This window comes from Pyxicephalus adspersus, chromosome 3, assembly GCF_032062135.1.
Source record: "Pyxicephalus adspersus chromosome 3, UCB_Pads_2.0, whole genome shotgun sequence".
Lineage (NCBI taxonomy): Eukaryota > Metazoa > Chordata > Amphibia > Anura > Pyxicephalidae > Pyxicephalus > Pyxicephalus adspersus.
Window position 1 is genome coordinate 65,082,448 of NC_092860.1, and position 24,166 is coordinate 65,106,613.

The 24,166-nt window shown below is 36.9% G+C and overlaps 1 protein-coding gene across 1 annotated transcript in view; it reads left to right on the top strand.

The window, feature by feature from the left end:
* UNC13A (unc-13 homolog A) overlaps positions 1-24,166 on the top strand; it is a 192,199-nt gene that overhangs the window by 59,379 nt on the left and 108,654 nt on the right. The window contains exons 9-15 of the mRNA XM_072404972.1: positions 1,563-1,773; positions 13,275-13,742; positions 17,153-17,231; positions 21,179-21,231; positions 22,034-22,112; positions 22,220-22,225; positions 24,005-24,076. Coding sequence (XP_072261073.1) covers positions 1,563-1,773; positions 13,275-13,742; positions 17,153-17,231; positions 21,179-21,231; positions 22,034-22,112; positions 22,220-22,225; positions 24,005-24,076 — 968 coding nt within the window. The remainder of the gene's footprint in view (positions 1-1,562; positions 1,774-13,274; positions 13,743-17,152; positions 17,232-21,178; positions 21,232-22,033; positions 22,113-22,219; positions 22,226-24,004; positions 24,077-24,166) is intronic.

Here is a 24,166-nt window from a genome sequence, read left to right on the forward strand (position 1 = left end):
TGAGATGACCTTGTTTTGGTCTCGAATCCTTAGATTTATACACTCTGTAACAGGGCATAATATACCGTCCAATCCTATTTTGCTGGTGTTTGGTTCCTGGGAAGGTATAGAGGTGGATACTATACCTCGCTCTGTGTGCACTTGGACAAATAAATGTCTTTTAGCAGCTAGGCACACAATCATGCAAAATTGGATACAAACGCAACCTCCTGGACTGGAACAGGTTATCTCCTCCTTGAAAACCTTATTTCACACAGAAATGCTGGATGCTAAATTGCAAGGCGATAACTCTATTACGCGTTTTTGGACGCACTGGTACAAGTTTTTGGTTTACGCTTTTACGGACTCGGACTGTACCTCAATACTTGAACCGTTCAAATACTCCACATGGTATATTACCAATATCTCGGGATGACCGTGTGATCATCTATTGTTCCTGTGATGTTACTAATAATACCGGAATTTTTGAGTGTTTCTTTTTTGTTTCCCCCTGTTTGCCCTATCCCCTATATCTCTGTTTTTGTTTTTGGTTAAAGTTATAAAGTTGTATTTGTATGTGTAAAAAAATTAATAAACACAGTTTAAAAAAAAAAAAAAAAAAAACACTTCCACTTTTTGCTGCTTTTTCTATCTGTGTTAGTAGTTGATTTTCTATTTCTTCTTTAGCACTGGGGGGCCTATAGCAGACTACAATCATTAATTGTGTGTTATTCAACCCCACATTCAACTCCACCCATAATGCCTCAACCTCATCGCTTGTTCCCTCCGCAATTTCTTTTTTCACATTCACTTTTAGATCACTTCTCGCATACAGACAGACACCACCACCCTTTCGCAAATACATTGAACAATATACATTATTTTGTTCTGACCAAGTAAAACAATGAGGAAAAAAATGTAAACAACCCAAAATAAATCACCTTTGCACTTAGTTGCACCTCCTCTGCTTTTTATGACAACTTTAATACTTAAGGAATACTGAGGCATAATATTCACTATTGTAACAATATTTTTTAGTCGGGTTCCATCTTCTTTATTTAGCATTGACAGATCAGTCTTGCAGGATGAAGCCATTTCATTGACCTTTTCAATTTTCACTATAAATGTTCAATTTGATTGGGATCTAAATTGATAGCTGGTCATGCCATTGAATTGATGTGGCTTTCCTGAAAAAAACTTTAACACTCTTTGCTTTGTGGCAAGATGCAACATCATCCTAAAAATGACTTCATCATAGTTAGAAGCACTTTCATTTTCAAATTTCAGTGTTTACCTGTGCATTTACTGTAGAGATGATTCCATGCTTGTGTGATTCTATAACTTTTCCTCTACTTGGTCTGCAAAAAAAAACATGACATTTAATTGCTTTAAGGTATGTTTTACAATGCTACCCTAAACAGTGTTTAGCTGTTAAATATATTATATGTTAAATAAATTTGTGTAAAATCTGCATGTGCATTGTTCACAAGCCGAACACCTGCACACAATATTATTTAGTGAGTTTTAGCTTCACTTGCGATCAGAATATTGTCATTCTTTCTATTTACTCTTTCATCTTGCAGACAACGAAGACCCTGATAGTGCCGTTGATGATCGCGATAGTGACTACCGGAGTGAGACCAGCAACAGTATCCCTCCTGCTTACTATTCAACATGCCAGCCAAATGCCTCTGTACACCAATATCCTGTAAGACACCAGTACAGCTCCCATGGATCCTATACTGACTCTGTACACAGCTATGAGATGGATTTCTCAGATCAGCGGCCAGCCAGGTACTGTTATTAATTCCATAATATTGGTAAAGTATTTGGGTTGTAATGTTAAAACTGACAGATTGTATGATTACAGTAAACATTTGTTGATACATTAATAACTGTGGGATGGCAGGATGGAGGGGTGTGTGTGATCCCCTCTGACCTGTATCCTTTTTCCCTGCATGGCAGGCATTACGATAGTGCAGACTCTGCCACTAACGGGCGCAGTGATGTGGAGTCTGTCTCTGGTTCAAGTCGCCTCACCAGTCGGCAGCACTCTCTGGAGAGCCGACAGTCACTAGACTTGTCTGATAGGTGGGTCAGTCCCAAAATGTTGCAGTGTTGGTGCTGCAGAGTGCTGTGCTTGTCCTTTGCACATGTCAAGACAGGCCATACCTCAATATTTGTAATAGTGTAATTGACATAGCCCATAAGAAGAACTGGGAGTGTTTTAAGATGACCCATACTTCCTATGAATGTTAACTGCACTGGAGTCATAGAAATAGATCTGAAAGTACTTTCTTTATACAGGACTATTAGAAGGATAGCAATTTCAGTAAAATAAAATTGTTATAAAAAACAATAGAGTTGAGAGAGTGGTGGTAGATAATGGTGGTAGGTTCACTGGCTCAAATAAATACCAAGCCTCTGACCATTATTACTATCTTAAATGTTATATATTGTTAGTGAAGTTCTTGCAGAGCAACAGTGCATGTAATAGGAATAAATGTATACAAATGTTAACCCTAAATGTTTAAATCAATAGGAAAACAGAGCTACATAAATGTAAAAAAAAGTTACATTTATGCTCTTCCTAAATTAATATCCTTAATATTTAAATACAGATGTCCAAATTCCCCTAAACAACCCTTGAGACACTGGGTCTAAAGTTGTTTACACCATTTTGTGGTCATGGGGCACTGCTAACATTTTAAATGTTATAGAACATCCATAGGCTCAATGAGGATTAAAAACTTGCATTGCATATAGCATACTGTTTTGATATGCTAAATTTTAGTCTAGGTTCTACAGCAGTTTTCAAGTGGGTTCAGTCAAATACGCACAAAGGTGTAATATGTATACCTTTACTAAACCAAAAGTGTAAACAAGTATACAGAAAGATAAACAGGCAAACAAGCACAGATAAAAAAAAAAAACTAAGACAATAACAATACAGGCAAACAATAGTTAACTATTACCCTACTTTAAACACAACAATAATTTGCACATTTATTGCTACTTGGCTTCAGGATTTTTTTTGCTGTACCTCTCTGCATCCCAGTCTTATCTCTGGGTCAACGCCTCTCTCTCCCCCTAACCCTCTCATTGTCTCCTGGGTCAGCTTGTCTATAACCCTGTTTCCTTTTGTCTTCCTCAGTCTCTATCTGTTTACATTATCGCACCAGACTTGCCCAGCCTCCATTTCCTGTTTTTTTTAGCTAATAATAAATCATTTAGTTGGAGTTGTAATTTTGTTCTGCAACAAATATTCTTAGTGGAGAGCCAGACTTTGTCCCCAAGTTGAAAAAAAAGGCGCCTTACGGTGCCACTGATTAAGCCCAAATACAGGCGCAGGTGGCAGACTTTGAGCACAAACAGCACAGTTCTTGACATAGTCTGTCACATCCTTGTGAAGATTGGGCCACCAGTACTGTCAGGAAAGAAATGTAAAGGTTCTTTGTTTGCCTGGGTGACCAGAAAGTTTGAAGTCATGTTCCTAAAATTTAGGTACGGATTTGAGGGGACACCAGGGTTTTACCAGGGGAATATCAAAATCTTGGATGGAGGTCAATGCTAGGATTTGCATCCTTGATCCGTATTAAGTTGTATGCTCCTCGGAGTTCTTTAGTGAAAATCTGAGCACCCCAAAGGCGGTCAAAGAGCTCAGTGATGAGAGGCAGCGGGTTTTTTGATGGTGATGGCATTAAGGCCGCGGTAGTCTATAGAGGGCCGAAGTGTCCCATCTTTCTTTTGTACAAAGAAGAACCCTGCAGCAGCAGGTGAAGAGGACTTGCGTATAAACCCGCTCTGTAAATTCTCCTTGATGTAATCAGTCATAGCCTGGTTTCCGGGAGACTGAGGGGGTATACCCGACCTCTGGAGGTGTGGAATTCGGAAGGAGGTTTATTGCACAGTCATAGGACCTGTGGGGGGAGGTAGCTGCTTAGCATTGCGCTTTGAGAACACATCCTGGAAATCCATAACCTGACTTGCAATGGGCGGAGCAACTTCATGAGGGGAGAAGGCAAGAGGCCTTTTAGACCAATACCTCGAGAGTAGTCCAATCAAGCACAGGAGAATGCTGGTGAAGCCATGGGAGTCCCAAGATGACTTCAGAGCTGGCCTGAGGAAGAACAAAAATAACTATGGTCTTGTGGTAAAGTACACCAACCGACATTTGTATAGGTCTGGTCAGGAAGCGGATGAGACTACATGACAAAGGGGTACCATCCACCACAGAGATGTGCAAAGGCTGAGATAACGGCTCTATAGGCCAAGTACATTCTCTGACCAGGGTAGCTGAGATGAAATTTCAAGCTGCTTCAGAGTAAATGAAGGCCTCAAGGGCAAGTGTGGAGTTGTTGTGGTGAAGCCAGATAGTATGGAGGGACACTGACTGGAGGGGAGAAAACAGTGATCTAGCATGCCTCTCTAATAGCATGCTGATCATCCTTCACACAGTCAGAAAGGCCTTGCCAGAAGATAGCGTGGAGCGCCCCGTTGTTCCAGACGAACTCAGCTGCCAAGAAACAAAACTGTACTGTAAACTGACCCACAGTAAACGACCCTTGGCGGAGATGCAGGAGCGCACTGGCTGCTGAGGAGGCGCACGCCGGTTCATCAAAGACCCTCCTAAGGAGGCTCAGAAAGGCTTCAATATTTGTGGTAACCGGATCCTTTCCCAGACCGGGGACGCCCATGCCAGAGCTTCTCCAGTTAGTAAGGAAATTAAATACGCCACTTTGGCCTGGATGGTGGGCTGGTGGTATGACCAGTGCTTTGGGAGAAACCAGCAGTTGATACAGGTGAACTGTGAGTGCATGAAGCTGGTGAAGCTCCTGGATTTGGGTAGCTTCCTGGGCTTCAAGCCTGTGGGTGAATAAGTGGTTGAAATCTGCTGAGATCTAGGAGGGAGTAGTCATGGTTCGTGCAAACTGTCACACTTGGGGAGACACGGCTCTTAGGTGCCATTACGGCTTGCACGGAAGTGGTGTGAGCCCTGAGAAGAGCCAAGGCGCAGAGTCTAAGCAGTAACCAGGTCTTCTGTAGAGCCACTAGTAGTGAGGATGTTGCACTGCTTGTTACTGCCAGGCTGCGGTCCTTGGGAACACCAGGGTGGGCAGGATAAAACACGGTACCAAATCACAAAGCAGAAGAATAGTCAGGTCACAAGCATGGGGTCTAATACCAGGTATCCAGGAGACAGACACCAGTGACACAGGGGCCACTGTGAACACAGGAGACACTGGAAGCAAGAGGAAGCACAGGTGACACAGGAATATCCTCAGACTGAAAGGAACACTTGAACAGCACAAGGGAATGAGCTGGAAACAGACTGGGCAACAAGAGGTTAACACAAGGAGCTGGACAGAGGAAACACTGGATTAAGCAACAGGTGTAAAGGAACTAGCACAACAGAACTAGGGGCTCAGCACTAGGGGAGACATGTTGCACGAACACTGAGTTCTGTGTCTGAGCCAACTAAATAGCCACGGATGATTAAGAAGCTATTTCCTAATTGGCCAGCAGGTTGGACTAAGCTTAAAAACCTTGGGAACGTAGGCACGCCCAGAGTCAGGACTGCCCGCATGCGCAGGAGAGAGATGCCTGCGCTTTAGTGAGGAAGAGGTAAGTGTGACAATATGCTTCTAGAAAATCATCCAGCTTTTTCTCAAAGCAATTTATAGGACCTGCTAAAACTACTTCCTGAGGGCGTAATAAATTGGAGGCAAGTTTTCTGTATGGACCATTTATATATTTATATATTTTTTTGTATATTCATAAAAGGTGATCACATCCCCCAGTTTAGCTAATCTGTATTCAAAGGTGTACTTCCCCAATATTGACTTCACCACACTCCAAGCCACAGTTTCTCTATCTTGAAATCATATCTACCCCCTCTAATACCCCTCTTAATCCAGAACTACTTCCATCAACAACATTTTCCCCAGATGCCATATTTCTGTACATTTGAAGTCCCCTGCAAAATGCTCTTTGTTCATACCTTCCCACCTCCTACTTACTTGGCTCTTGAGAGGTCAACAGATTTAAGGCAGACAAGGTAGTAGAGTAGAATGCTGTGTTTTTTTGCATTAACCAGACTTTTAAAGCATAGTGCACCTGCTTTGGAGTGAAAAGAAATCTACCAAGAATTCCCATAGATTTTTACATCTTGTGATAGGTCAAAGTAAAGAAAAGCAGAACTTGGTTTTGGTTCATGGCACTTTAATTGCAAGGTCTGCATAGTAATTTTCCATCATTGTGGTTTTACGTACAGTATGCTTACCCCCACAGTGATATTATTTTCATTATTATTATTATTTTTATTAATAAACAGGATTTAGATAGCCCCAACATATTATGCAGCGCTGTACATCAAATAGGGGTTACAAATGACAGGCGAATACAGACAGTGACACAGGAGGAGAGGACCCTGCCTGAAGAGCTACAATCTAGGAGGTGGGGGAAATAACACACAATAGGAGGGGAGATTTGTAGTGGTGGGACATTGTGACGGGTGGGCAGATGGGTAGGCAAGTTTGAAAAAATGGATTTTGAATGCTCTTATAAACGAGCAGAAAGTAGGAGCAAGCCGAATAGGATGAGGAAGACTATTCCAGAGAGTTGCGACAGCTCTAGAAAAGTCTTGGAACCGTGCGTATGATGAGGTTATAAGTGAGGAAGTCAGTAGTAGGTCATTGGAGGAGCGAATAGAGCGGCTAGCGGAGTATTTTTCTACCAGGTCAGAAAGGTAGGTGGGACAAGAACTTTGGAGGGATTTGAAGGCAATGCACAGGAGCTTTAATTTGATTCCAAGGTGAACTGGCAGCCAATGAGAGAAATACAAGAAGATGCAGCAGAGGATGGAGGCGTCTGGCAGCAGCATTCATAATAGATTGTAGAGGAGAGAGTTGGGTTAGTGGAATACCAGAGAGAAGGAGGTTACAGTAGTCCAGACAAGAGATAAGAGCGTGCACAAGCAGTATGGTGGTCTCTGGGGACAGGTAGGGGTGGAGTTTGGAGATGTTGCGTAGGTGAAAGTGACAGGACCTGAAAATGTTCTGAATATGGAGGGTAAATGTGAGGGCAGAATTGATGGTGATGCCAAGACAACATGCCTGGGGTAAGGAAAAATAACAGTGTTGTGAACAGTTAGGAATATGTCAGGGGGAGATTTGGATTTTGAGAGGGGGGGGGTGATGAGTTCTGTTTTATCCAGGTTGAGTTTCAGAAATCTGTCAGTCATCCATGATGAGATGGCTGACAGGCAGCATGAGACCTTATCCAGGACTGAGGGGGACAGGTCAGGGGTGGACAGATAAATTTGAGTGTCATCAGCATACAGATGGTACTGTAATCCAAAGGAGGATATGAGACTACCGAGAGAGGAGGTGTACAGAGAAAAGAGAACCGGTCCAAGGACTGACCCTTGGGGAACACCAACAGGGAGGAGAGTCGGTGAGGAGGAGTTACCATTGAAAGAAACTTGAAAGGAGCGGTCCGACAGATAGGAAGCAAACCAAGAGAGAGCAGTGTCACTGATACTAATGGAGTGCATGATTTGTATTAGAAGTGGATGACCAACAGTGTCAAACGCAGAGGAAAGATCAAGGAGAAGGAGCAGGGAAAAGTTGCCTTGAGACTTAGCTCTGATGAGGTCATTGGCCACTTAAGTAAGGGCTGTTTCAGTGGAATGGGCAGCTCGAAAGCCAGACTGGAGAGGGTCAAGGAGAGAGTTTGTGCTCAGGCAATCCGTGAGTCTTTTGTAGACAAGGCGCTCAAAAAGTTTGGATACATATGGGAGGAGGGAGGTAGAACAGGAGCTAGAAGGTATGGAGGGGTCTAGTGAGGGTTTATTCAGGATAGGAAGAATAATGGCATGTTTGAAAATGGAGGGGTAGAAACCAGTAGAAAGGGAGAGGTTGTATAAAAAAAAACCACTTTTGGGCTGTAATTAACCAAGGGTACAGAGCAGGTAAGCAGAGAACATGTTCCATGGAACCAGGCTTTGTGTTTGGCTTGGTTATTAACGAAGATCAAAAATTTCATAAATATACCAGGTTTTATAAGCAGACTTCAGGTGAAATCTGTATTTACAGCTGTCAAACCTACTAAAGCTTGCACAAAGTGAACACCATCAATTTTTCAAGTTTATTTTTTAAATAATTAAACTTACATTTGCAAGTATATACACATATAAACATTAATTTGTATAGTAGTGTAATCTTAACCTGATAAATTAGTTATGTAGGGAACACTACATATTAAAAAAATTCAAATTTAATAACTACAAAATGTGGAGAATTGTCAAAGCAGTCTACTCTCCCAAACATTATCAAGGTTAGGAACAAAACTTGTCCTAAAATAAAAATTGAATTTTTATTGTTTTAGTGAGACATTCTGTTTAATATAATACCTAACTAAAATACAGAAAAGCATAAATGATTGGAGACCTGTTTCCTTTGATATAAAGAGACGATAAAAAGTTAGATTCTGTAGGAATATGCTAAACAGATAAATATGTATACTAACCTAGTTACATAGTAGGTTAGGTTGAAAAAAGACATAAGTCCATCAAGTTTAACCACTAGGGAAAAAAACATATCCCAGACATAAAACCCTATATAACATAGTTGGTCCAGAGGAAGGCAAAAAACCCCCTGGTACAATTTGCTTCAACAGGGAAAAAAAATTCCTTCCTGATTCAATGAGACAATCGGATGTTCCCTGGATCAACGGTCACTCTTAATTTTACTTTAAAGCCTTATTACCCAGTTACATTCTGTGCTTCTAGAAACACATCCAGCTTTTTCCTAAAGCAATCTATAGTAGTTGCTGAAACTACTTCCTGAGGGAGCTGATTTCCATATTTTCACAGACCTTACAGTGAAGAATCCCTTCTTTATCTGGAGCTTAAACTTCTTTTCCTTCAGACGCAAAGAGTGCCCTCTTGTTCTTTTTAATGATCTCAAGGGGAAGAGAGTTCTTTATATGGACCATTTATATATTTATACAAGGTGATCATATCCCCCCTTAAACGTCTCTTCTCAAGGGAGAATAGGTTCAGTTCAGCTAATCTCACCTTATAGCTGAGCTCCTCCATTCCTTTTATTAGTTTAGTTGCCCTTTCTGCACTCTCTCCAATTCCACAATGTCCTTTTTGTGAACTGGTGCCCAAAACTGGACTGCATATTCCAGATGTTGTCTGACCAATGCTTTGTAAAGGGGCAGGGTTATGTCTCCATCTCTGCAGTCCATTCCTTTTTTCCTTTTAAAGAAAGTACTTTGCTAGCTTTAGGTATTGCAGCTTGGCATTGAATGCTGGTATTAAGTCTATGATCTACCAGAACCCCCAGCTCCTTTTCCATTTCTGACTCCCCCAAATGTATCCCCCCTAGACAGTATGAAGCATGCATGTTAGCTTCCAAGTGCATAATTTTACATTTATCTATATTAAATGTCACTTGACACTTGGCTGCCCAATCAAACAGTACACTCAGGTCTGCTTGTAGATTATAGACATCCTGTATGAACTTAATTCCATTACATAGTTTGGTGTCATCTGCAAACACAGAAATGATACTTTTTATCCCAAACTCTATATCATTATTAAGGATGTTAAACAGTAAAGGTCCGAACACTGAACACTGGGGTACACCACTAATAACCTTAGACCATCCAGAGTATGAATTATTAATTACAACTCTCTGGATGCGATCTTTAAGACAGTTCTCTATCCATTTACAGATTCACTTTTCTAAACCTATCGACCCATAGTCGTGCAAGTGCATAGTCTGCACTTGCATATACTCTAATTGTAATATTTATTAAACAAGTTAATATTTATCCAGAAAATGTCTTATTTTGGGTACAAACATAATAAAGTTTACTATAAAAATCCTGGAGTTTCTTTCTCAGACTTTTGTTTCCCATTGGGCTGTCTGTGTTTACATACTAGGATTTGTGCATTTGTGTAACTGATGAGCAATGTGAGACATTTTTTCATAATACATACTTTAACATGACTACATGAAATGGTCCAAAGTAAGAGAGGTTTCTTTACTGAAATCCCAATGAAATTTATACATGGATGAAAGACTGAGATGAGTAGTTCCTTAACTCCCTAACCCCCCCACCAAACAGAAGCATGCAATATCAGATATCTCTTCCAGTGCTTTGAGTGAGTCTGTAGGTGAAATCCGGAGTTATAGCTCATTTAATCTAATACAAGATTAAACCTTTTAGTGCTGTTGTGTAAGAAATGAAAGAATTCAGTGCACCAAAATAATCTGAATGGTTGCACTTTTTTTCCAATTTTTGCACAATTTAAAGTACTACAGTTTGTAAAGACTAAAAAGTATATTTCTACTACTAAGTAATCGCATATGTTTGCTAAAATACAATAAACAATATTTTTTTAGAACTAGGTAATTAGGCTTATAATCATTGCATTATACCAACATGAGGTTCAGTGTAAATACTGTTTTTCTACTGAAATTTTTAGAATAATTTAAGTAATTCTTGGCCTGTCATGGCGTGTGTATTTGTATATCTGTCTGCATGCGCGCTTCAAGGTTTTCCTGTTGCAAGTTGGGGTCAGTGTATGATCCATTTTTTTTCTGATAAATTTACTGATAACTTTTCTACATGTTATGGTATATGGGCTCCACTGTTCAGTTGTTTGTAATAATTTTTAAATTTATAAAAAAAAGACAACTAATACAGTCCTAGTTTAACTAGTAAATCTTTGCATACATTTTATGTATCATATATATATATATATATATATATATATATATATATATATATATATCTTAAACAAAAATACAGCTGGATCCTCTATAACCCACTTCAAGTTAATTTGGTGTTTTTATAAAGTGTGATTTGTTATGTTGCTATAATTATGAAAAACAGCACATCAATGAAATGTTACATTTTTGGCTATTAAATGGACTAGCCCATTCCCTAAAAATCATTCTTGAAAGACTTGATTTAGTGGGAGTTTCCAATGTTTTTATTGGAATAAGTAACATATGCTTCTTTTATCATTCTTTCCACAAGGAGGTATGCAAGTCTTTTTTAAAAGCGATATTTCAATAACCTAATTTAGCATTTTTCTATGTGGTTTCCCAACGGTATTTTATCAGGGCTGCAGAAATTTTACCAGTCTTTAAAGTACTCAGAATTTAAAAGTACATAAAATTTAGATGGCGCATCACTACCTTTTAGGTGCAATAAAATTCTGTATAAACAGAGAACCGTAACTAAATGTGTTATTCTTACACACATGCAATTCTCTCACAGTAGTAAGCACCCAGTTACTATTGTTCTGTATGATCAGCATAACAAAACTTTTATATTCTGAATAAACAAGCATTGCTTTATTACATTCACACTGAGCTTGATTTACTAATGGTGAGCTCATACTGCCAATGACATTATTTATCTAACCTCACTGGTAAAATCCTGCTAATGTACTTGTGAGTTCTGCACATGCACGTTGGTCTGTGGAAACATGTGCATGCTCCACTTAGAATCGCACATGCACAATATAATTCTAAGTTTGTCTCAAGTATTTGCATTTTCAGTGCTGCAGAACCATTTAAGCCTTTAAATTCACATCAAATGTTTGACCCAGTAATGAGATAAAGATGATGTCTGTTTTTCTGTTTTCACATTATCTTCAGACCTATGTGTAGCAGATAAACCCTTTTATCTTCCAAGATGTATGCAACAGTCTGTAGAATGGACTTAAAGTAAAAGAAATTCTTCACAGTGCAGCCTTCCTGGGATAATAATATATATCTTTGAACTTTTCCCAAGCCTTTCTACTTCATGGTGTGCATCTATGCTATGACCCCCTTTGGTTCAAGTTCAGCCATTGGGCTTGCTTTATAAAGCTCTCCAAGACTGGAGAAGATACACTTTCATCATTGAACCTGGGCGGTGCAGCAAACCTGGAATGGATCTGGTTCTGTATTGAAAACATTTGCTAACAAATAGCAAAACACTTTTAAGATATCTTTTCCTGGTTTGCTGGATCACCCAGGTTCACTGATGAAAGGGTATCTTCTTCAGCCTTGGAGAGCTTTAATAAATCAGGTCCAATACTACCTTTTGGCATAGAGGTATGCAAGTTGTGTAATGTGTAGGAACTTAAACTACTGGCAGTTGCTTGTAAATTGTGAGTGGAGTTTCCACCCCTCCTCTTCCCCACCACTAGCTGGGGAAGCTTTTTTGTGTATCCCAATCCTTTTTTATGTTGTCCCAATGAATGCTGGAAGAAAAAGGAATTTCAGTACTTGCCATAAAAATTAATGGTTCAAACCAGTCTTTCTTGACCTTTTTACCATTGAGAAACCCTTGAAGTAACTTTGTGGACTTTAGGGAACCCCTTTAAAATTAGTATATCCACAGATCACAACAAATTTGCTTTGTGGTCAGTAGGAAGAATGCTTCTTATATGCTGACTACTGTGAAGAATGTCAACCTTACAAATCGCGTAAAAATAATTGGTGTCACTTAAACTGACCTGAGAGGCACAAATTGTTTATTGCTTAAGGAACCCTTAGCAATCTATTTAGGAACCCTAGTGTTACTCGGAAACCTGGTTTAGAAACCCTGGTTTATAGGAAACACAGATCATGCTTGTATGAACAAATATGGAGATGGGCAATAAAAGTAGAGCAGGCGGGCTCTGAGAGATAAAGAATATAAAGAAGACTGTAGGAAATTGAATATACAGATTAAAGCAAGGAAATGAAACCCTTAGATACATGCATGAAACAAACTTTTATCAAAGTTAGTGAGTCAGTCAACCATGAACTTACAGATGCTTGAGATATACATAAATCTATACCTTGACAAAAAAATAAATAAAATAAACATGAACCACATTTTAAGTTTCTATATTTATTAGTATTTTTTTAGTTCTTTAACTATTGTTGAAGGTTTTTTATTTTTAAAGGGTATTGTACTTAACTGTATTGTAAAATATATACATATTTTGATATTTCCCGTAGATTATAAAGGAATGCCATTGGAATTGTCATTTTTTAACCACATAGTATTATGCTTTACTAATACAGATGGAAAACAAAATAGAATACAGATAAATGTCCTTGATATAGTTTCATTTATTGTTAAGGAATTTTGAATTGATTAAGTATAAAAAAAAATAGAAATAGATATACCCATGCATTTTGTCTGATTATTGTGTGTCTATAAAATGTAAAAATGACAGATTTGAGATGTACTTTAATTATTTTTTCTTCTGCTCCATACTTTGATCTCTCTAGTCCTACTGGAAGCAGTCGATATGCCTCCTCTGGAGAACTGAGCCGAGATTCTACACAACTAAGTGATGATTTTGACCCTGAAAATGACAGCCTTCAGGGTTCTGAAATAGAGGAAGAGCGGGACAGAGACTCATATCATTCCTGTCATAGTTCTGTTAGCTACCAAAAGGATTCCCCAAACTGGTATGGAGATGGGGGCCCTGAAGGATACAGTGAAGAAGATGATGATGATGAAGGTGGCTACCCTGACAGTAGAGGACAACTTTCAGACAGGGATCTTTATGATGATGAGCTTCCAGAAGAAGAAGAAGGTGAAAAATTAAGATATGAGCTAGAGGACACATTGTACTTATCTGGAGAAAGTAAGGAGAAAACACCCCCAGGGATTCCAATTCAAAAGCAGCAAACCCCAGAGGCTACACCAGAGAGTGAAGCAGTATTATTGGTCCAGGGGCCTTTAATGGAGAGGTAAGAAAAAAGGAAAGTCTTCTGCAAACACAACTAATAAAAGTAAAAATGAATTTGCAGTTAAAAAATATAGAAAACCAAAATGTTTTATGCTGCTTCAAATTGAATTTAAACTATTTGGCTACACTCAAAAGAAAATGCTGTCTGTCTTAGAGTTTGTGCTAAATGATGTAAATTACTTATTATTAAATTACATATATGTTTACCAGAAGTCCAAACACCTGAGGCTATATTTACACCCATTTTTTTTTCAGACATCTGTAGGTGTTTTTTGACAGCCTGTAAAAAATAGTTAAAATTAAAACAAATGGGTCTGTTTTTTGTGCAAGTATTTGCAGGAGTTTGGAGTTTACAAGCTCCATGTAGCTTGTAGGGTCATTTTTGCCATCTAAACATCTCCATAGACTTGTATTCAACAGCTCATAAACACATTCACATGTCCTCAAAGAGCTGAGCTCAGTTATTTCAAAGCCATTATTTCTAATTTTAGAGACTCTTTAGTCACTGGCATGGTACCGAAGGATTGGCATAAGGCCAATGTGGTTCCTATCTTCAAAAAGGGAGCAAAGTCATTACTAGGTAACTACAGGCCAGATAGTTTACCGTCCATAGTTGAAAAGGTCCTAGAGTTTGATAAAGAACCACATAGAGGAGCTTTTCTGCTAGAAAATGGTATTAAAAGTGATAGTAACTATGTGATAGTTAGCATGGCTTCAAGAAAGCCATTTTTATGAGGAAGTAAGTAAACAGGTAGACAGTGGAACAGCAGTTGATATAGTGTACTTGGCTTTGCTAAAGCATTTGACACCGTACCCCACAGACGGTTAATATGCAAGGTAGGGTCAATAGGTTTAGAAAAGCCAATCTGTAAATGGATGGAGAACTGGCTTAAAGACCGCATCCAGAGAGTAGTGATTGATTCATACTGTGAATGGTCTAAGGTCATTAGTGGTGTAACCCAGGGTTCAGTGTTGGGACCTTTACTGTTTAACATCTTTATAAATTATATAAAGTTTGGGATTAAAAGTACCATTTCTGTGTTTGCAGATGACACCAAACTATGTAATGGAATTAAGTCCACACAGGATGTCTATATTCTACAAGGAGACCTGAATGTACTGTTTGATTGGGCAGCCAAGTGGCAAATGACATTTAATATAGATAAATGTAAAGTTATGCACTTGGGGGCTAAGAACATGCATGCTTCATACTGTCTAGGGGGAATACATTTGGGGAAGTCAGAAATGGAAAAGGATCTGGGGGTTCTGGTAGATCATAGATTTAATACCAGCATTCAATGCCAAGCTGCAATATCTAAAGCTAGTAAAGTACTTTCTTGTATTAAAAGAGGAATAGACTGCAGAGATGGAGACATAATCCTGCCCCTGTACAAAGCATTGGTCAGGCCACATCTGGAATATGCAGTCCAGTTTTGGGCACCAGTTCACAAAAAGGACATTGTGGAATTGGAGAGAGTGCAGAAAGGGCAACTAAACTGATAAAAGGAATGGAGGAGCTCAGCTATGAGGAGAGATTAGCTGAACTGAACCTATTCTTCCTTGAGAAAGAGACATTTAAGGGGGGATATGATCACCCCGTATAAATATATAGATGGTCCATATAAAGAACTCTCTTCCCCTTGAGATCATTACAAAGAACAAGAGGGCACTCTTTGCGTCTGAAGGAAAAGAAGTTTAAGCTCCAGATAAAGAAGGGATTCTTCACTGTAAGGTCTGTGAAAATGTGGAATCGGCTCCCTCAAAAAGTATTTTCAGCAACTACCAATTTGCTTTAGGAAAAAGCTGGATGCTTTTCTAGAAGCACAGAATATAACTGGGTATTAAAGATTTAAAGTAAAGATAACAGAGCCTGTTGATCCAGGGAACATCCGATGGTCTCATGGAATCAGGAAGGAATTTTTTTTCCCCTGTTAAAGCAAACTGTATTTTGTATTTTTTGCCTTCCCTTCTTCTGGACCAACTATGTCTTATAGGGTTTTAAATCTGGGACATATTTATTTCCCTACTGGTTGAACTTTTCAACCTAACTTACTATGTAACAATGTAATCTGGGTAGGCATTTATTTAGACGTTTGCAGATGGTGTTTATTAGCATTTATAAGACAAAGGGTAGCCAGGTACAAAAGGCAGCCAGATACAAAAAGCAGCCAGGCGTTAAAGGGAGGCAGATACAAAAAGCAGCCAGGTGTTAAAGGTGGCCAGTTGCAGAAGTCAGCCAGGGTACATGTGTATGCTCTGGGGAGATAAAAGGCAGCTAAGTGCAGAAGACAACCAGGTGGCTGCCTTTCTTAGGCTGTTTCCCACCCTAAGATAGCTTCTAGATTCCAAATAAGCTCCGTACCACACTGGCTATCATGTGGGGAAGAGACCCACATGTGGGTCTCATTTTAAAAATTGAAGGTGGACCTCACGTCTTTGGGTGAGGATGAAAAATAGAATACAAAATAAATTAATATTATAATAATATAATAAAAATTACCACCTGCATCTGCCATCTGGCTGACTTGTGCAACTGGCCTTCTTTTGTACATGACTGCCTTTTGCACATGGCTCCCTTTTGCACCTGGCTTTCTTTTGTACCTGGCTTTCTTTTTTTCCCCAGCCCAAAACATGCTTTTACAGGCATTTTTTTTTATAGGAAAAATTCCTATAAACACCTGCGCAGGCATTAATTAACACTAGCGGTTTTGGATGGCAAACAATTCTTGAAGCCTAGCTGTGTAGGCTTCCAGGAGCAATTAAAAGCCACATTGTTTAGAAGCAGGTGTAAACAAGCCCTATTATTCATGTGCTTTTTTGGGGTAACTGACTTGCCAAATAATAAAGGATGAATAGGAATAACAGCTCAAAGCATGTATCATATTTTTTTCCTTGGAAGCTTTTCTAAATATCTCCACTAAACAAACAATTTAGGTTAATGTGTAACGGCTTACATGTAATTCATCACAAAGATAGATGCCTGTCTCAGAAGCAATCCTTCTTTAATTCACAGGCTATGTACTAATTCTAGAGCAGTTACATAATTTGCGCTGAATGTAAATTATTCTGTAAATCTGATTGCTTGATTCTATTTTAGAATTTTGAGATATATATAGTTTTGTTACATATCATGTTTGAAAGAAACATTTAAAATATTAGCTTGTAGCACAAAATTGTTACATGAACAAATAATAAAATTAAACCGAACCAGGTGAATATTAAAAAACTTACATACTACCAATAAGTTATAATGTTGTCTATATTTCAATGTCTGTCAAGCACTAATGTTTGTAAGTTTCTTTAGGCAACACTAAAGTCATATCCTAAAAAATACTATTGCTATATTTACATTACTATTTGTTATTTTAAGCAGCGTATCCAGTATTAAAATTGTGTCTTTACAAATCACAGAGATGAGAGCCCAGGGATGTCAAGGGCAAAGTCAAATTGGCTGAGAGCGTTTAACAAGGTGCGGATTCAGCTTCAGGAGGTATGTTTTAAACAACTCAACTCAGCAAGTAGAACCGGGACTAACATTAATGTGTGTGCCATTATGTTATTTTGCTCTCAACTGTACAGTAATTAGACATAGCTCAGTCATGTTTTTGTTACCTAGCGTGAGTGGTATTTTTATGTTCATGTTTTGTTTTTTTTATTTTTTGTTTTTTTATTTTGTGTCATTTTGTGATTTTTTTTCATTCAGAACGACTCCCTCTCTCTGCCCCCTCCCTGCTCATACCCTCTTCCCAAGCAGCAATTTGTCCAATGCAAAGATGCCAGAGATATTCAGTGCAGGTAGGTGAGCAGTGATAATGACCTCAAGTTGTTTTTTGAGAATGGGACAGGTATATCCATGGTGCGTAAGGATTCACCTTCTTAGACAGTCTTATGTTTATTGTCATTGAATAACTGAATTGTAGTAAATTTATTTTGTTTTTGATACCACTCAGGAAAATGTGATTAATAATTTGTGTGTCCAAATAATTGGCATGTATATATATGAACAGACTTTATAAATATACATCCCAATTATTTGGACACACATAAATTATTATTGTTGACAATTATTTTTTTTTTAACTTGTGTGAAGCAAAAATATTAGCTACAATAAAGCAGCATTGAAATAGTTTAAGGGAGTTAGGCTCAATAGAATATTTTAATCAATAGCATAAAGTATTTTAAAGTATACAGTTTAAACATAATTATTGCAATACTTTACAAACCATGCACCTAATAAACTCCCCAATCAAAGTCAAAATCATGTACAACTACTGAAACAGCATAGGTTAATCTAGAATGCAGGTTGTCTGGAAGGCTGCAACCGTTTCGGCTTTAGAAGCACCCAAATATGCAGATACCATCTCTTGCGTAATCACTCAAATAAGGCGACATAATGTATGCAGAATACATCAAATCACATATACCAATTGAAGAATAAATGCCAGGTCCAAGGATCGGTATATGAAAAGTGGTACAGACTGTATGACAATTTTGTAATTCTCAATTGGAACACATCAAAATAGCACTAATTAAAAGGCTGAATTTTATTGATTTTCTTGGCATATATCAATAACCCCTCAATCAAGAGGCAACCCTCATCCAATACAATACAATACTACAATACAATACAATACAATAATATCCAATACTCAATCAAGCTATTTCTAATTAACAACCGGGGCTAAAATTGTCCAAACTATTCAGTATCAACATTAGGAGCCTGGGTCTTTGCAACCAGAATTTTTTGTTGTGTTTTTATTGTCCATGCATCAGCACATAGTCTCTCAATCCCCTGAGGAAGCCCAGTGGGGCGAAACGCGTCGGGTACAGACATAATGTTGACATTTCGAGACACCTATTATACATATCATAGCAGAGTGAAACTGTGTTAGACGGACCTAGCACAGTTGAACTCTGTTAAACGTAGGATTATCTAAAATTTTTAAAGCTCAGAACGCTTTTAATATATTATATAAAATATAGCTTAAAAGTTTTTAATATATTTGCTCTGCCTATATAAACCTGTCTGTTCCATCCCTCTCTTCACCATATGTCTAGAATTCAGGTTGTTAGTACAAAACACATCTGACTGCACAATTATTTCTGTGAAGTCAATTGGGTATAAAAAAAAAAACGAGCAATTATGGAAGGTGTACTACCTTTTCTGCATCAAATATATGGTATTTACTAGACAGCATATCCATACTGATGACTACCTTTTTAGTATTGTTGAATAAAAAATGCTGTCTATGTCTACAAACTCAAAGGTCAAACAGACATTGGGGGGAATTCTTAAAAGAGTAGAGGACTGTTCTTTATTAGTTACTTTACAAAATAAAGGTTCACAGAGCTTGTAGGGATGAAGTGAACAAAATTATTGACCACCTTGTAGTCATTAAAGACTATGATTTACAAACCCTGAGAATAGGCTCCTTGTTATGAAACATATGTTTTGCTTATGTTATGCATGCTAGTTAATATAGCATGTCACCCACTAAGCAAAAGTCATAGTATTAAGTGAATAATTGCTAGAAAATGTTGTGCCCATCTGCCAAGCGTAGGTAACTAAGTTGTTTGTGTGACAATTATTTTTTTTAATAAAAATACCAGTAATATAAAATAAATATATCAATAATTTAGCATAATGATTGTAGCTTAACTGTTATATAGCATTGTATGTCCTGTATAATTGTATGTATCTCATTTGCTATTATTATTATTATTGTTTTTCTATTCCTTCTTGATGTGCAGCATGTGAGTGATTGTTTTTGTATGTAATACATTAGGTGTGTGTGTGTGTAATACAATACAGTCTTATGCAATGTTGGTATAAGTTTGTGTGTTTTTACGTTTATTTGCAGAAATATAGTTGAAGAAAAGTTGTTAACTTTTAAATATGCCCTTATCCATATTTCCTATATATCTATGTTTCCACGGCCCTAACTGAAATATTACGTCACACTACACCTTGCTATCAAGGTTTGTCATCATGCTTCTATTGAAAATGCAGTATGCATCAGTTTGAGATTCCTCTGTGATTATTCAGGATGAATCTCTGGTATAATAGACCTGCATTTTACCTGCTTTTGTAATCCCAATAAGTTTTTAGGGAAAGGAGGACATTCTGGAACAAACAAAAGCCTGCTGAGACTGGCCATACACTATATATTTTACTTCCTTGGAAATATTTGATTTGTTTTAACTGGCACAATCTTTCTTAGAAATGTTTAAATTGTCTCCATTTCTGTTGTAAAACGTTTTGTCACTTTAGTTGTTTTTATTCAGGACAATATATGGGGGCAAATTTCCTAAAAAAGAGTTTTAAACTTTTCTCACTGAAAAAAATGCTTATTACATTGCCATTATTGCTGGAATTTCCCATCACTTCCTAACATGATTGTCACAGTATACAAAAACACTTTCCCAGTAAAAACACAGAAATCAATAAAAAGCTAACATGAGTTTTATCCTTCTTCACATTGTCTAAATCTATGATAGGTACAGGACTGCAGGAGTGGGTTCTGGACAGGGGTTACATTTTCCCCATTTTTTATCTTTCAGTCCAAAACTTCAGACAAAAACATAAAGAATGCTTACTTCAGCTTGTATCAAAGTCCCGCAATAGCTTATTTAAGCTTTTCTGCAGGTTCCTGCTGCCAGTTCATATCAAACACAGACATAGATTCCAACTCTGATGTGAGGTTACAACACAGGGAATATAAGCTTTACTGGCTAGCCCAGATAAACATTACGTACCAGGTTTTGTCAGAAGACAAAAGTGTTTTCTCTTTGGTAGGTTCTGGGGTGAAATAAAAAGGTCCACCCAACATTCCCTTTCATTCCACAGCCCAGGACCTTGGAAGACTCACTATCACACATGCAACCAATGGTTGCATACTAGTCCTATTCTCCTTTCCCAGTGCCCTGCCACTTACCTAAAAGGACTGAAAGCCAAAACGAGGGAAATAAATTGCCCGTCAAGGACTCATCGGTGGTCCTGTGGACAAGTTTCTACTTGACAGGAGATTAATCTGAATCCTTGTTTAATTTCCAAACATTCATCACAGAAATACTAGTTGAGGGTTGACTGGTTGCTATATGCAAATAGAAATGATTCTTTTAGCATGCATTACATACATGGACCCAGTGGTTGTGTCCACAGGAATGATTTTCTCACATATGGCAATCCAGTACTTTAAAGCAGTTGCCATTTTTACTGCAGGTACATTTTAGGTACACTTTCCTGTGCTGAATGTGACCAAAGAGCTATTTTCTTTCATATCTATAGTTTAATGAAAAAATTACCACCATTTGAGTATTTCCAACACGGATAACCTTGTTGCTATCACCAGATAAAACATGACAAGAAGGAGTTTGACATTAAAAAGAAAGCCAAAACAATGAAGACACAAATTAGATTGTTTTTTTTTCTTGCAGGCAAGAGGTGAAGGCAGTGGAGATATGTCAAAATCTTTGTGGTTTAAAGATGGGTATGTCAAAAGACAGTGTCTTTTTTATCTACTGAACTAAAATTAATTCCAAAAATCTTTGTGTATATGTTATGGATAAACAGTCTCATATGTTTGTTAGTTGATCAGTGATTTATAGCCCTTTTTACAAAAATAGTATGTATATGCTTTATGTGTTTGTAAATACAATTTTAAATGTGGTATATTCATTAAATTTAGGACTTTTAAGGCAAATTTTCCCATACAATTTTACTTAAAAACAATCTTCTTTCTTGCTTGACGCGTTTCGTGGAACCAGTTCACTTCTTCAGGAGTAGGTTGAGATCTACACTCAATACATAACATATAATTAGTTGTAATCTATCAATGCATCAAAGAACCTAAAGCAACGGTTTCATGGATCCCACTCACTGGTCAGACAGTGAGAATCTTCCAAAGATTGCCTGTAGTTAAAACAAACTCCTTTCCTTGAAATAAACATTCAGTAATCAGGCATATTTGTTTTTTTTTTTTTTTTTTTGGATGTGGCAAAGGTCAAAATAAGTATGTTAGAAACTATCAAAAAAATTTCTTTGTGATATCTTTAAAACTGTATAAAAGAAGCTCATATGCTAATCTGCACTTTAGAAAAAGACAGCTAAAGACATATATGTGTAAATGGTCTCATGAGTATTGATCTCTATTTAGTTAAATGTTAGGAATATCATAAAAGCCATCAATGCCTTTATATGGCTTCCAAAAACGTAAAATACTTAACTGGTTGGCCCTGTTTCTGTATTTAGTATCTTATGCAATCTGTTCTTGTTGCCTTGCTCACTGTCAGGCCTGCTGGTGGTCTGATAATTATTGATAGTATGCCGGACATACGGAAAAGAAAACCTATACCTCTTGTCAGCGACTTGGTAAGTTTTATCTGCAATTACAAGAAAGATGTTTTTTTTTTTTTTTTTTTTTTTTTTTTTTATTAATTTTTCTCTTGTTTTATTCCATGCTTTCCCCATCTGTAAAGGCAATGGTAATTTTTATTCTTTTTATTCTATTTCTTTTATTTATCACTTAAAATTTGAACAGGCATTTTTTGGATGATAATAAAACCAAATTATTAAAAAAGGAATAAAACAGTACATAATGTTTGCATTGAAGGATAATGCGGTTGCGATCTCTTAAGTCTGTCTAGTTAGTCATAAACTGAAGCATAAAGGTTGACCTTAGTTTACCTAGTATTTTAGACGTCTAAATAGTTCTACTTATGTGCTTAATGTTCCTAGAAGTACAAAAAAATAGGAAGTGAACATTTTGTTAAATATAACAAAAAAAAAAACACTCCTCTGTTGTACAAAAATGAACCAGAATGAGTATTAATCCCAGCTGTTTAGCTAATTGACACACAACTTGCTATGCAGTTATCTCTATGCTTGTAACAGGTGTGACTGAAAAGTTTGTTTAGGTTTTTAGGCCTATTCCCATCAGAGTGTTCTTCAGTCTATCTGTGTGACTATCAAATTATGAAGCTATGGTAAACATCTTTAAAAGCAACAAAAACACCAACAAAATTGGTAAATTAGATACTTTATCAAAAAATCTAAAACATAGCTTTCATTGGAACACTGAGAACACTTTATCTGTCTAATCAAAATAAAATGAAAGATATTTGGTTGGAATTTAATATTACTGTAGAATGCTGGCCTACAGTTAGCATACATAGTGCACTTACAGAATTCTGTTGATTAAAATCTCTCCTGATACATTTGTTCTTATGTAATTGGTATCAGTAAGCTGTTAGTAAAAAGTGTTTGATTTAAAATGTATTAAAGAATAAAAAAGTGGTTCAAGGCACCTTTCATACATATATATTCCCATAACTCCAGTATATATTTTATTTAAATAGTCACATAAAAATACAATTCAACATGCTTCACACATATATTATTTGCTGCTTCAGGAAAACAGCCATGAGGTATGGAATTTTATCAATAGAATCAAAATCAAATATTTGTTTATTATAAACATATCTTATATAAGAGAATATTTTGATTAAATGCACGTACGAAAACCAGTTCCCACAATCAGGAACAACAATTATAGTTTCTTCCCTTTTCAACACACCACTGAATATTGGACAAGGGGAAAAAAGCAGAGCCAACACCACCAAGTATAAATGAGACCAATCCATAAATAAGAAATTATCTCCTTCAATAACAAATATTTTCTTGTGAAGCTGGTTATTTATTGCAAGTTCATCATTACACTAATTTCAAAACAATCCAAATGTTATTTCTGTGTGCACTATATCTTTAATTACAATTTCAAGTATAAATAGAAATCTCCTTAAAGTTCCTCCCAAAAACCTTTTATATTATTCCTTTTCATTCTATTAAAATAAACAATGTTGTCACTATAATTGTGAGTAAAAGGTTTTTAACAGTGACTTTAGGGGAGATTACTATTTACAAGTTTTTGTGTAGTAACTGTATATTTTTTTGTGACTTTTTAAATAAAATGTAGTTGTCATTTTTTATGAAAATATATACTAGAGATATGAGAATATACATGCCTGAAAGTCCCTTGAACCATATTTTTTATTCTTTATTGGTAATATTGGGATGCGATATAATGTGAAGCATATTGGTGAAATAACAATTGGATTAACAATTACTGTGATTTAAAATGTAATTGTTATTTTTGTTTTGTAACTATTTTGTAAAATGTTAACGTTTACTTTAAAGAAATGTTGCTATTAAAATATTTGGTATCAAAATAACTATTTATTATTAATGTATATGTTTTTTTTTAGTCCTTGGTGCAATCCCGTAAAGCAGGCATAACATCTGCACTTGCAACAAGCACTTTAAATAATGAAGAGCTAGTAAGTACTATAAATTAAAATTTATAGTAAGTAGTAAGTACTATAAATTTTTTGCTGATGTAGACTTTCTTTGTGGTAATGTCAGAGAAT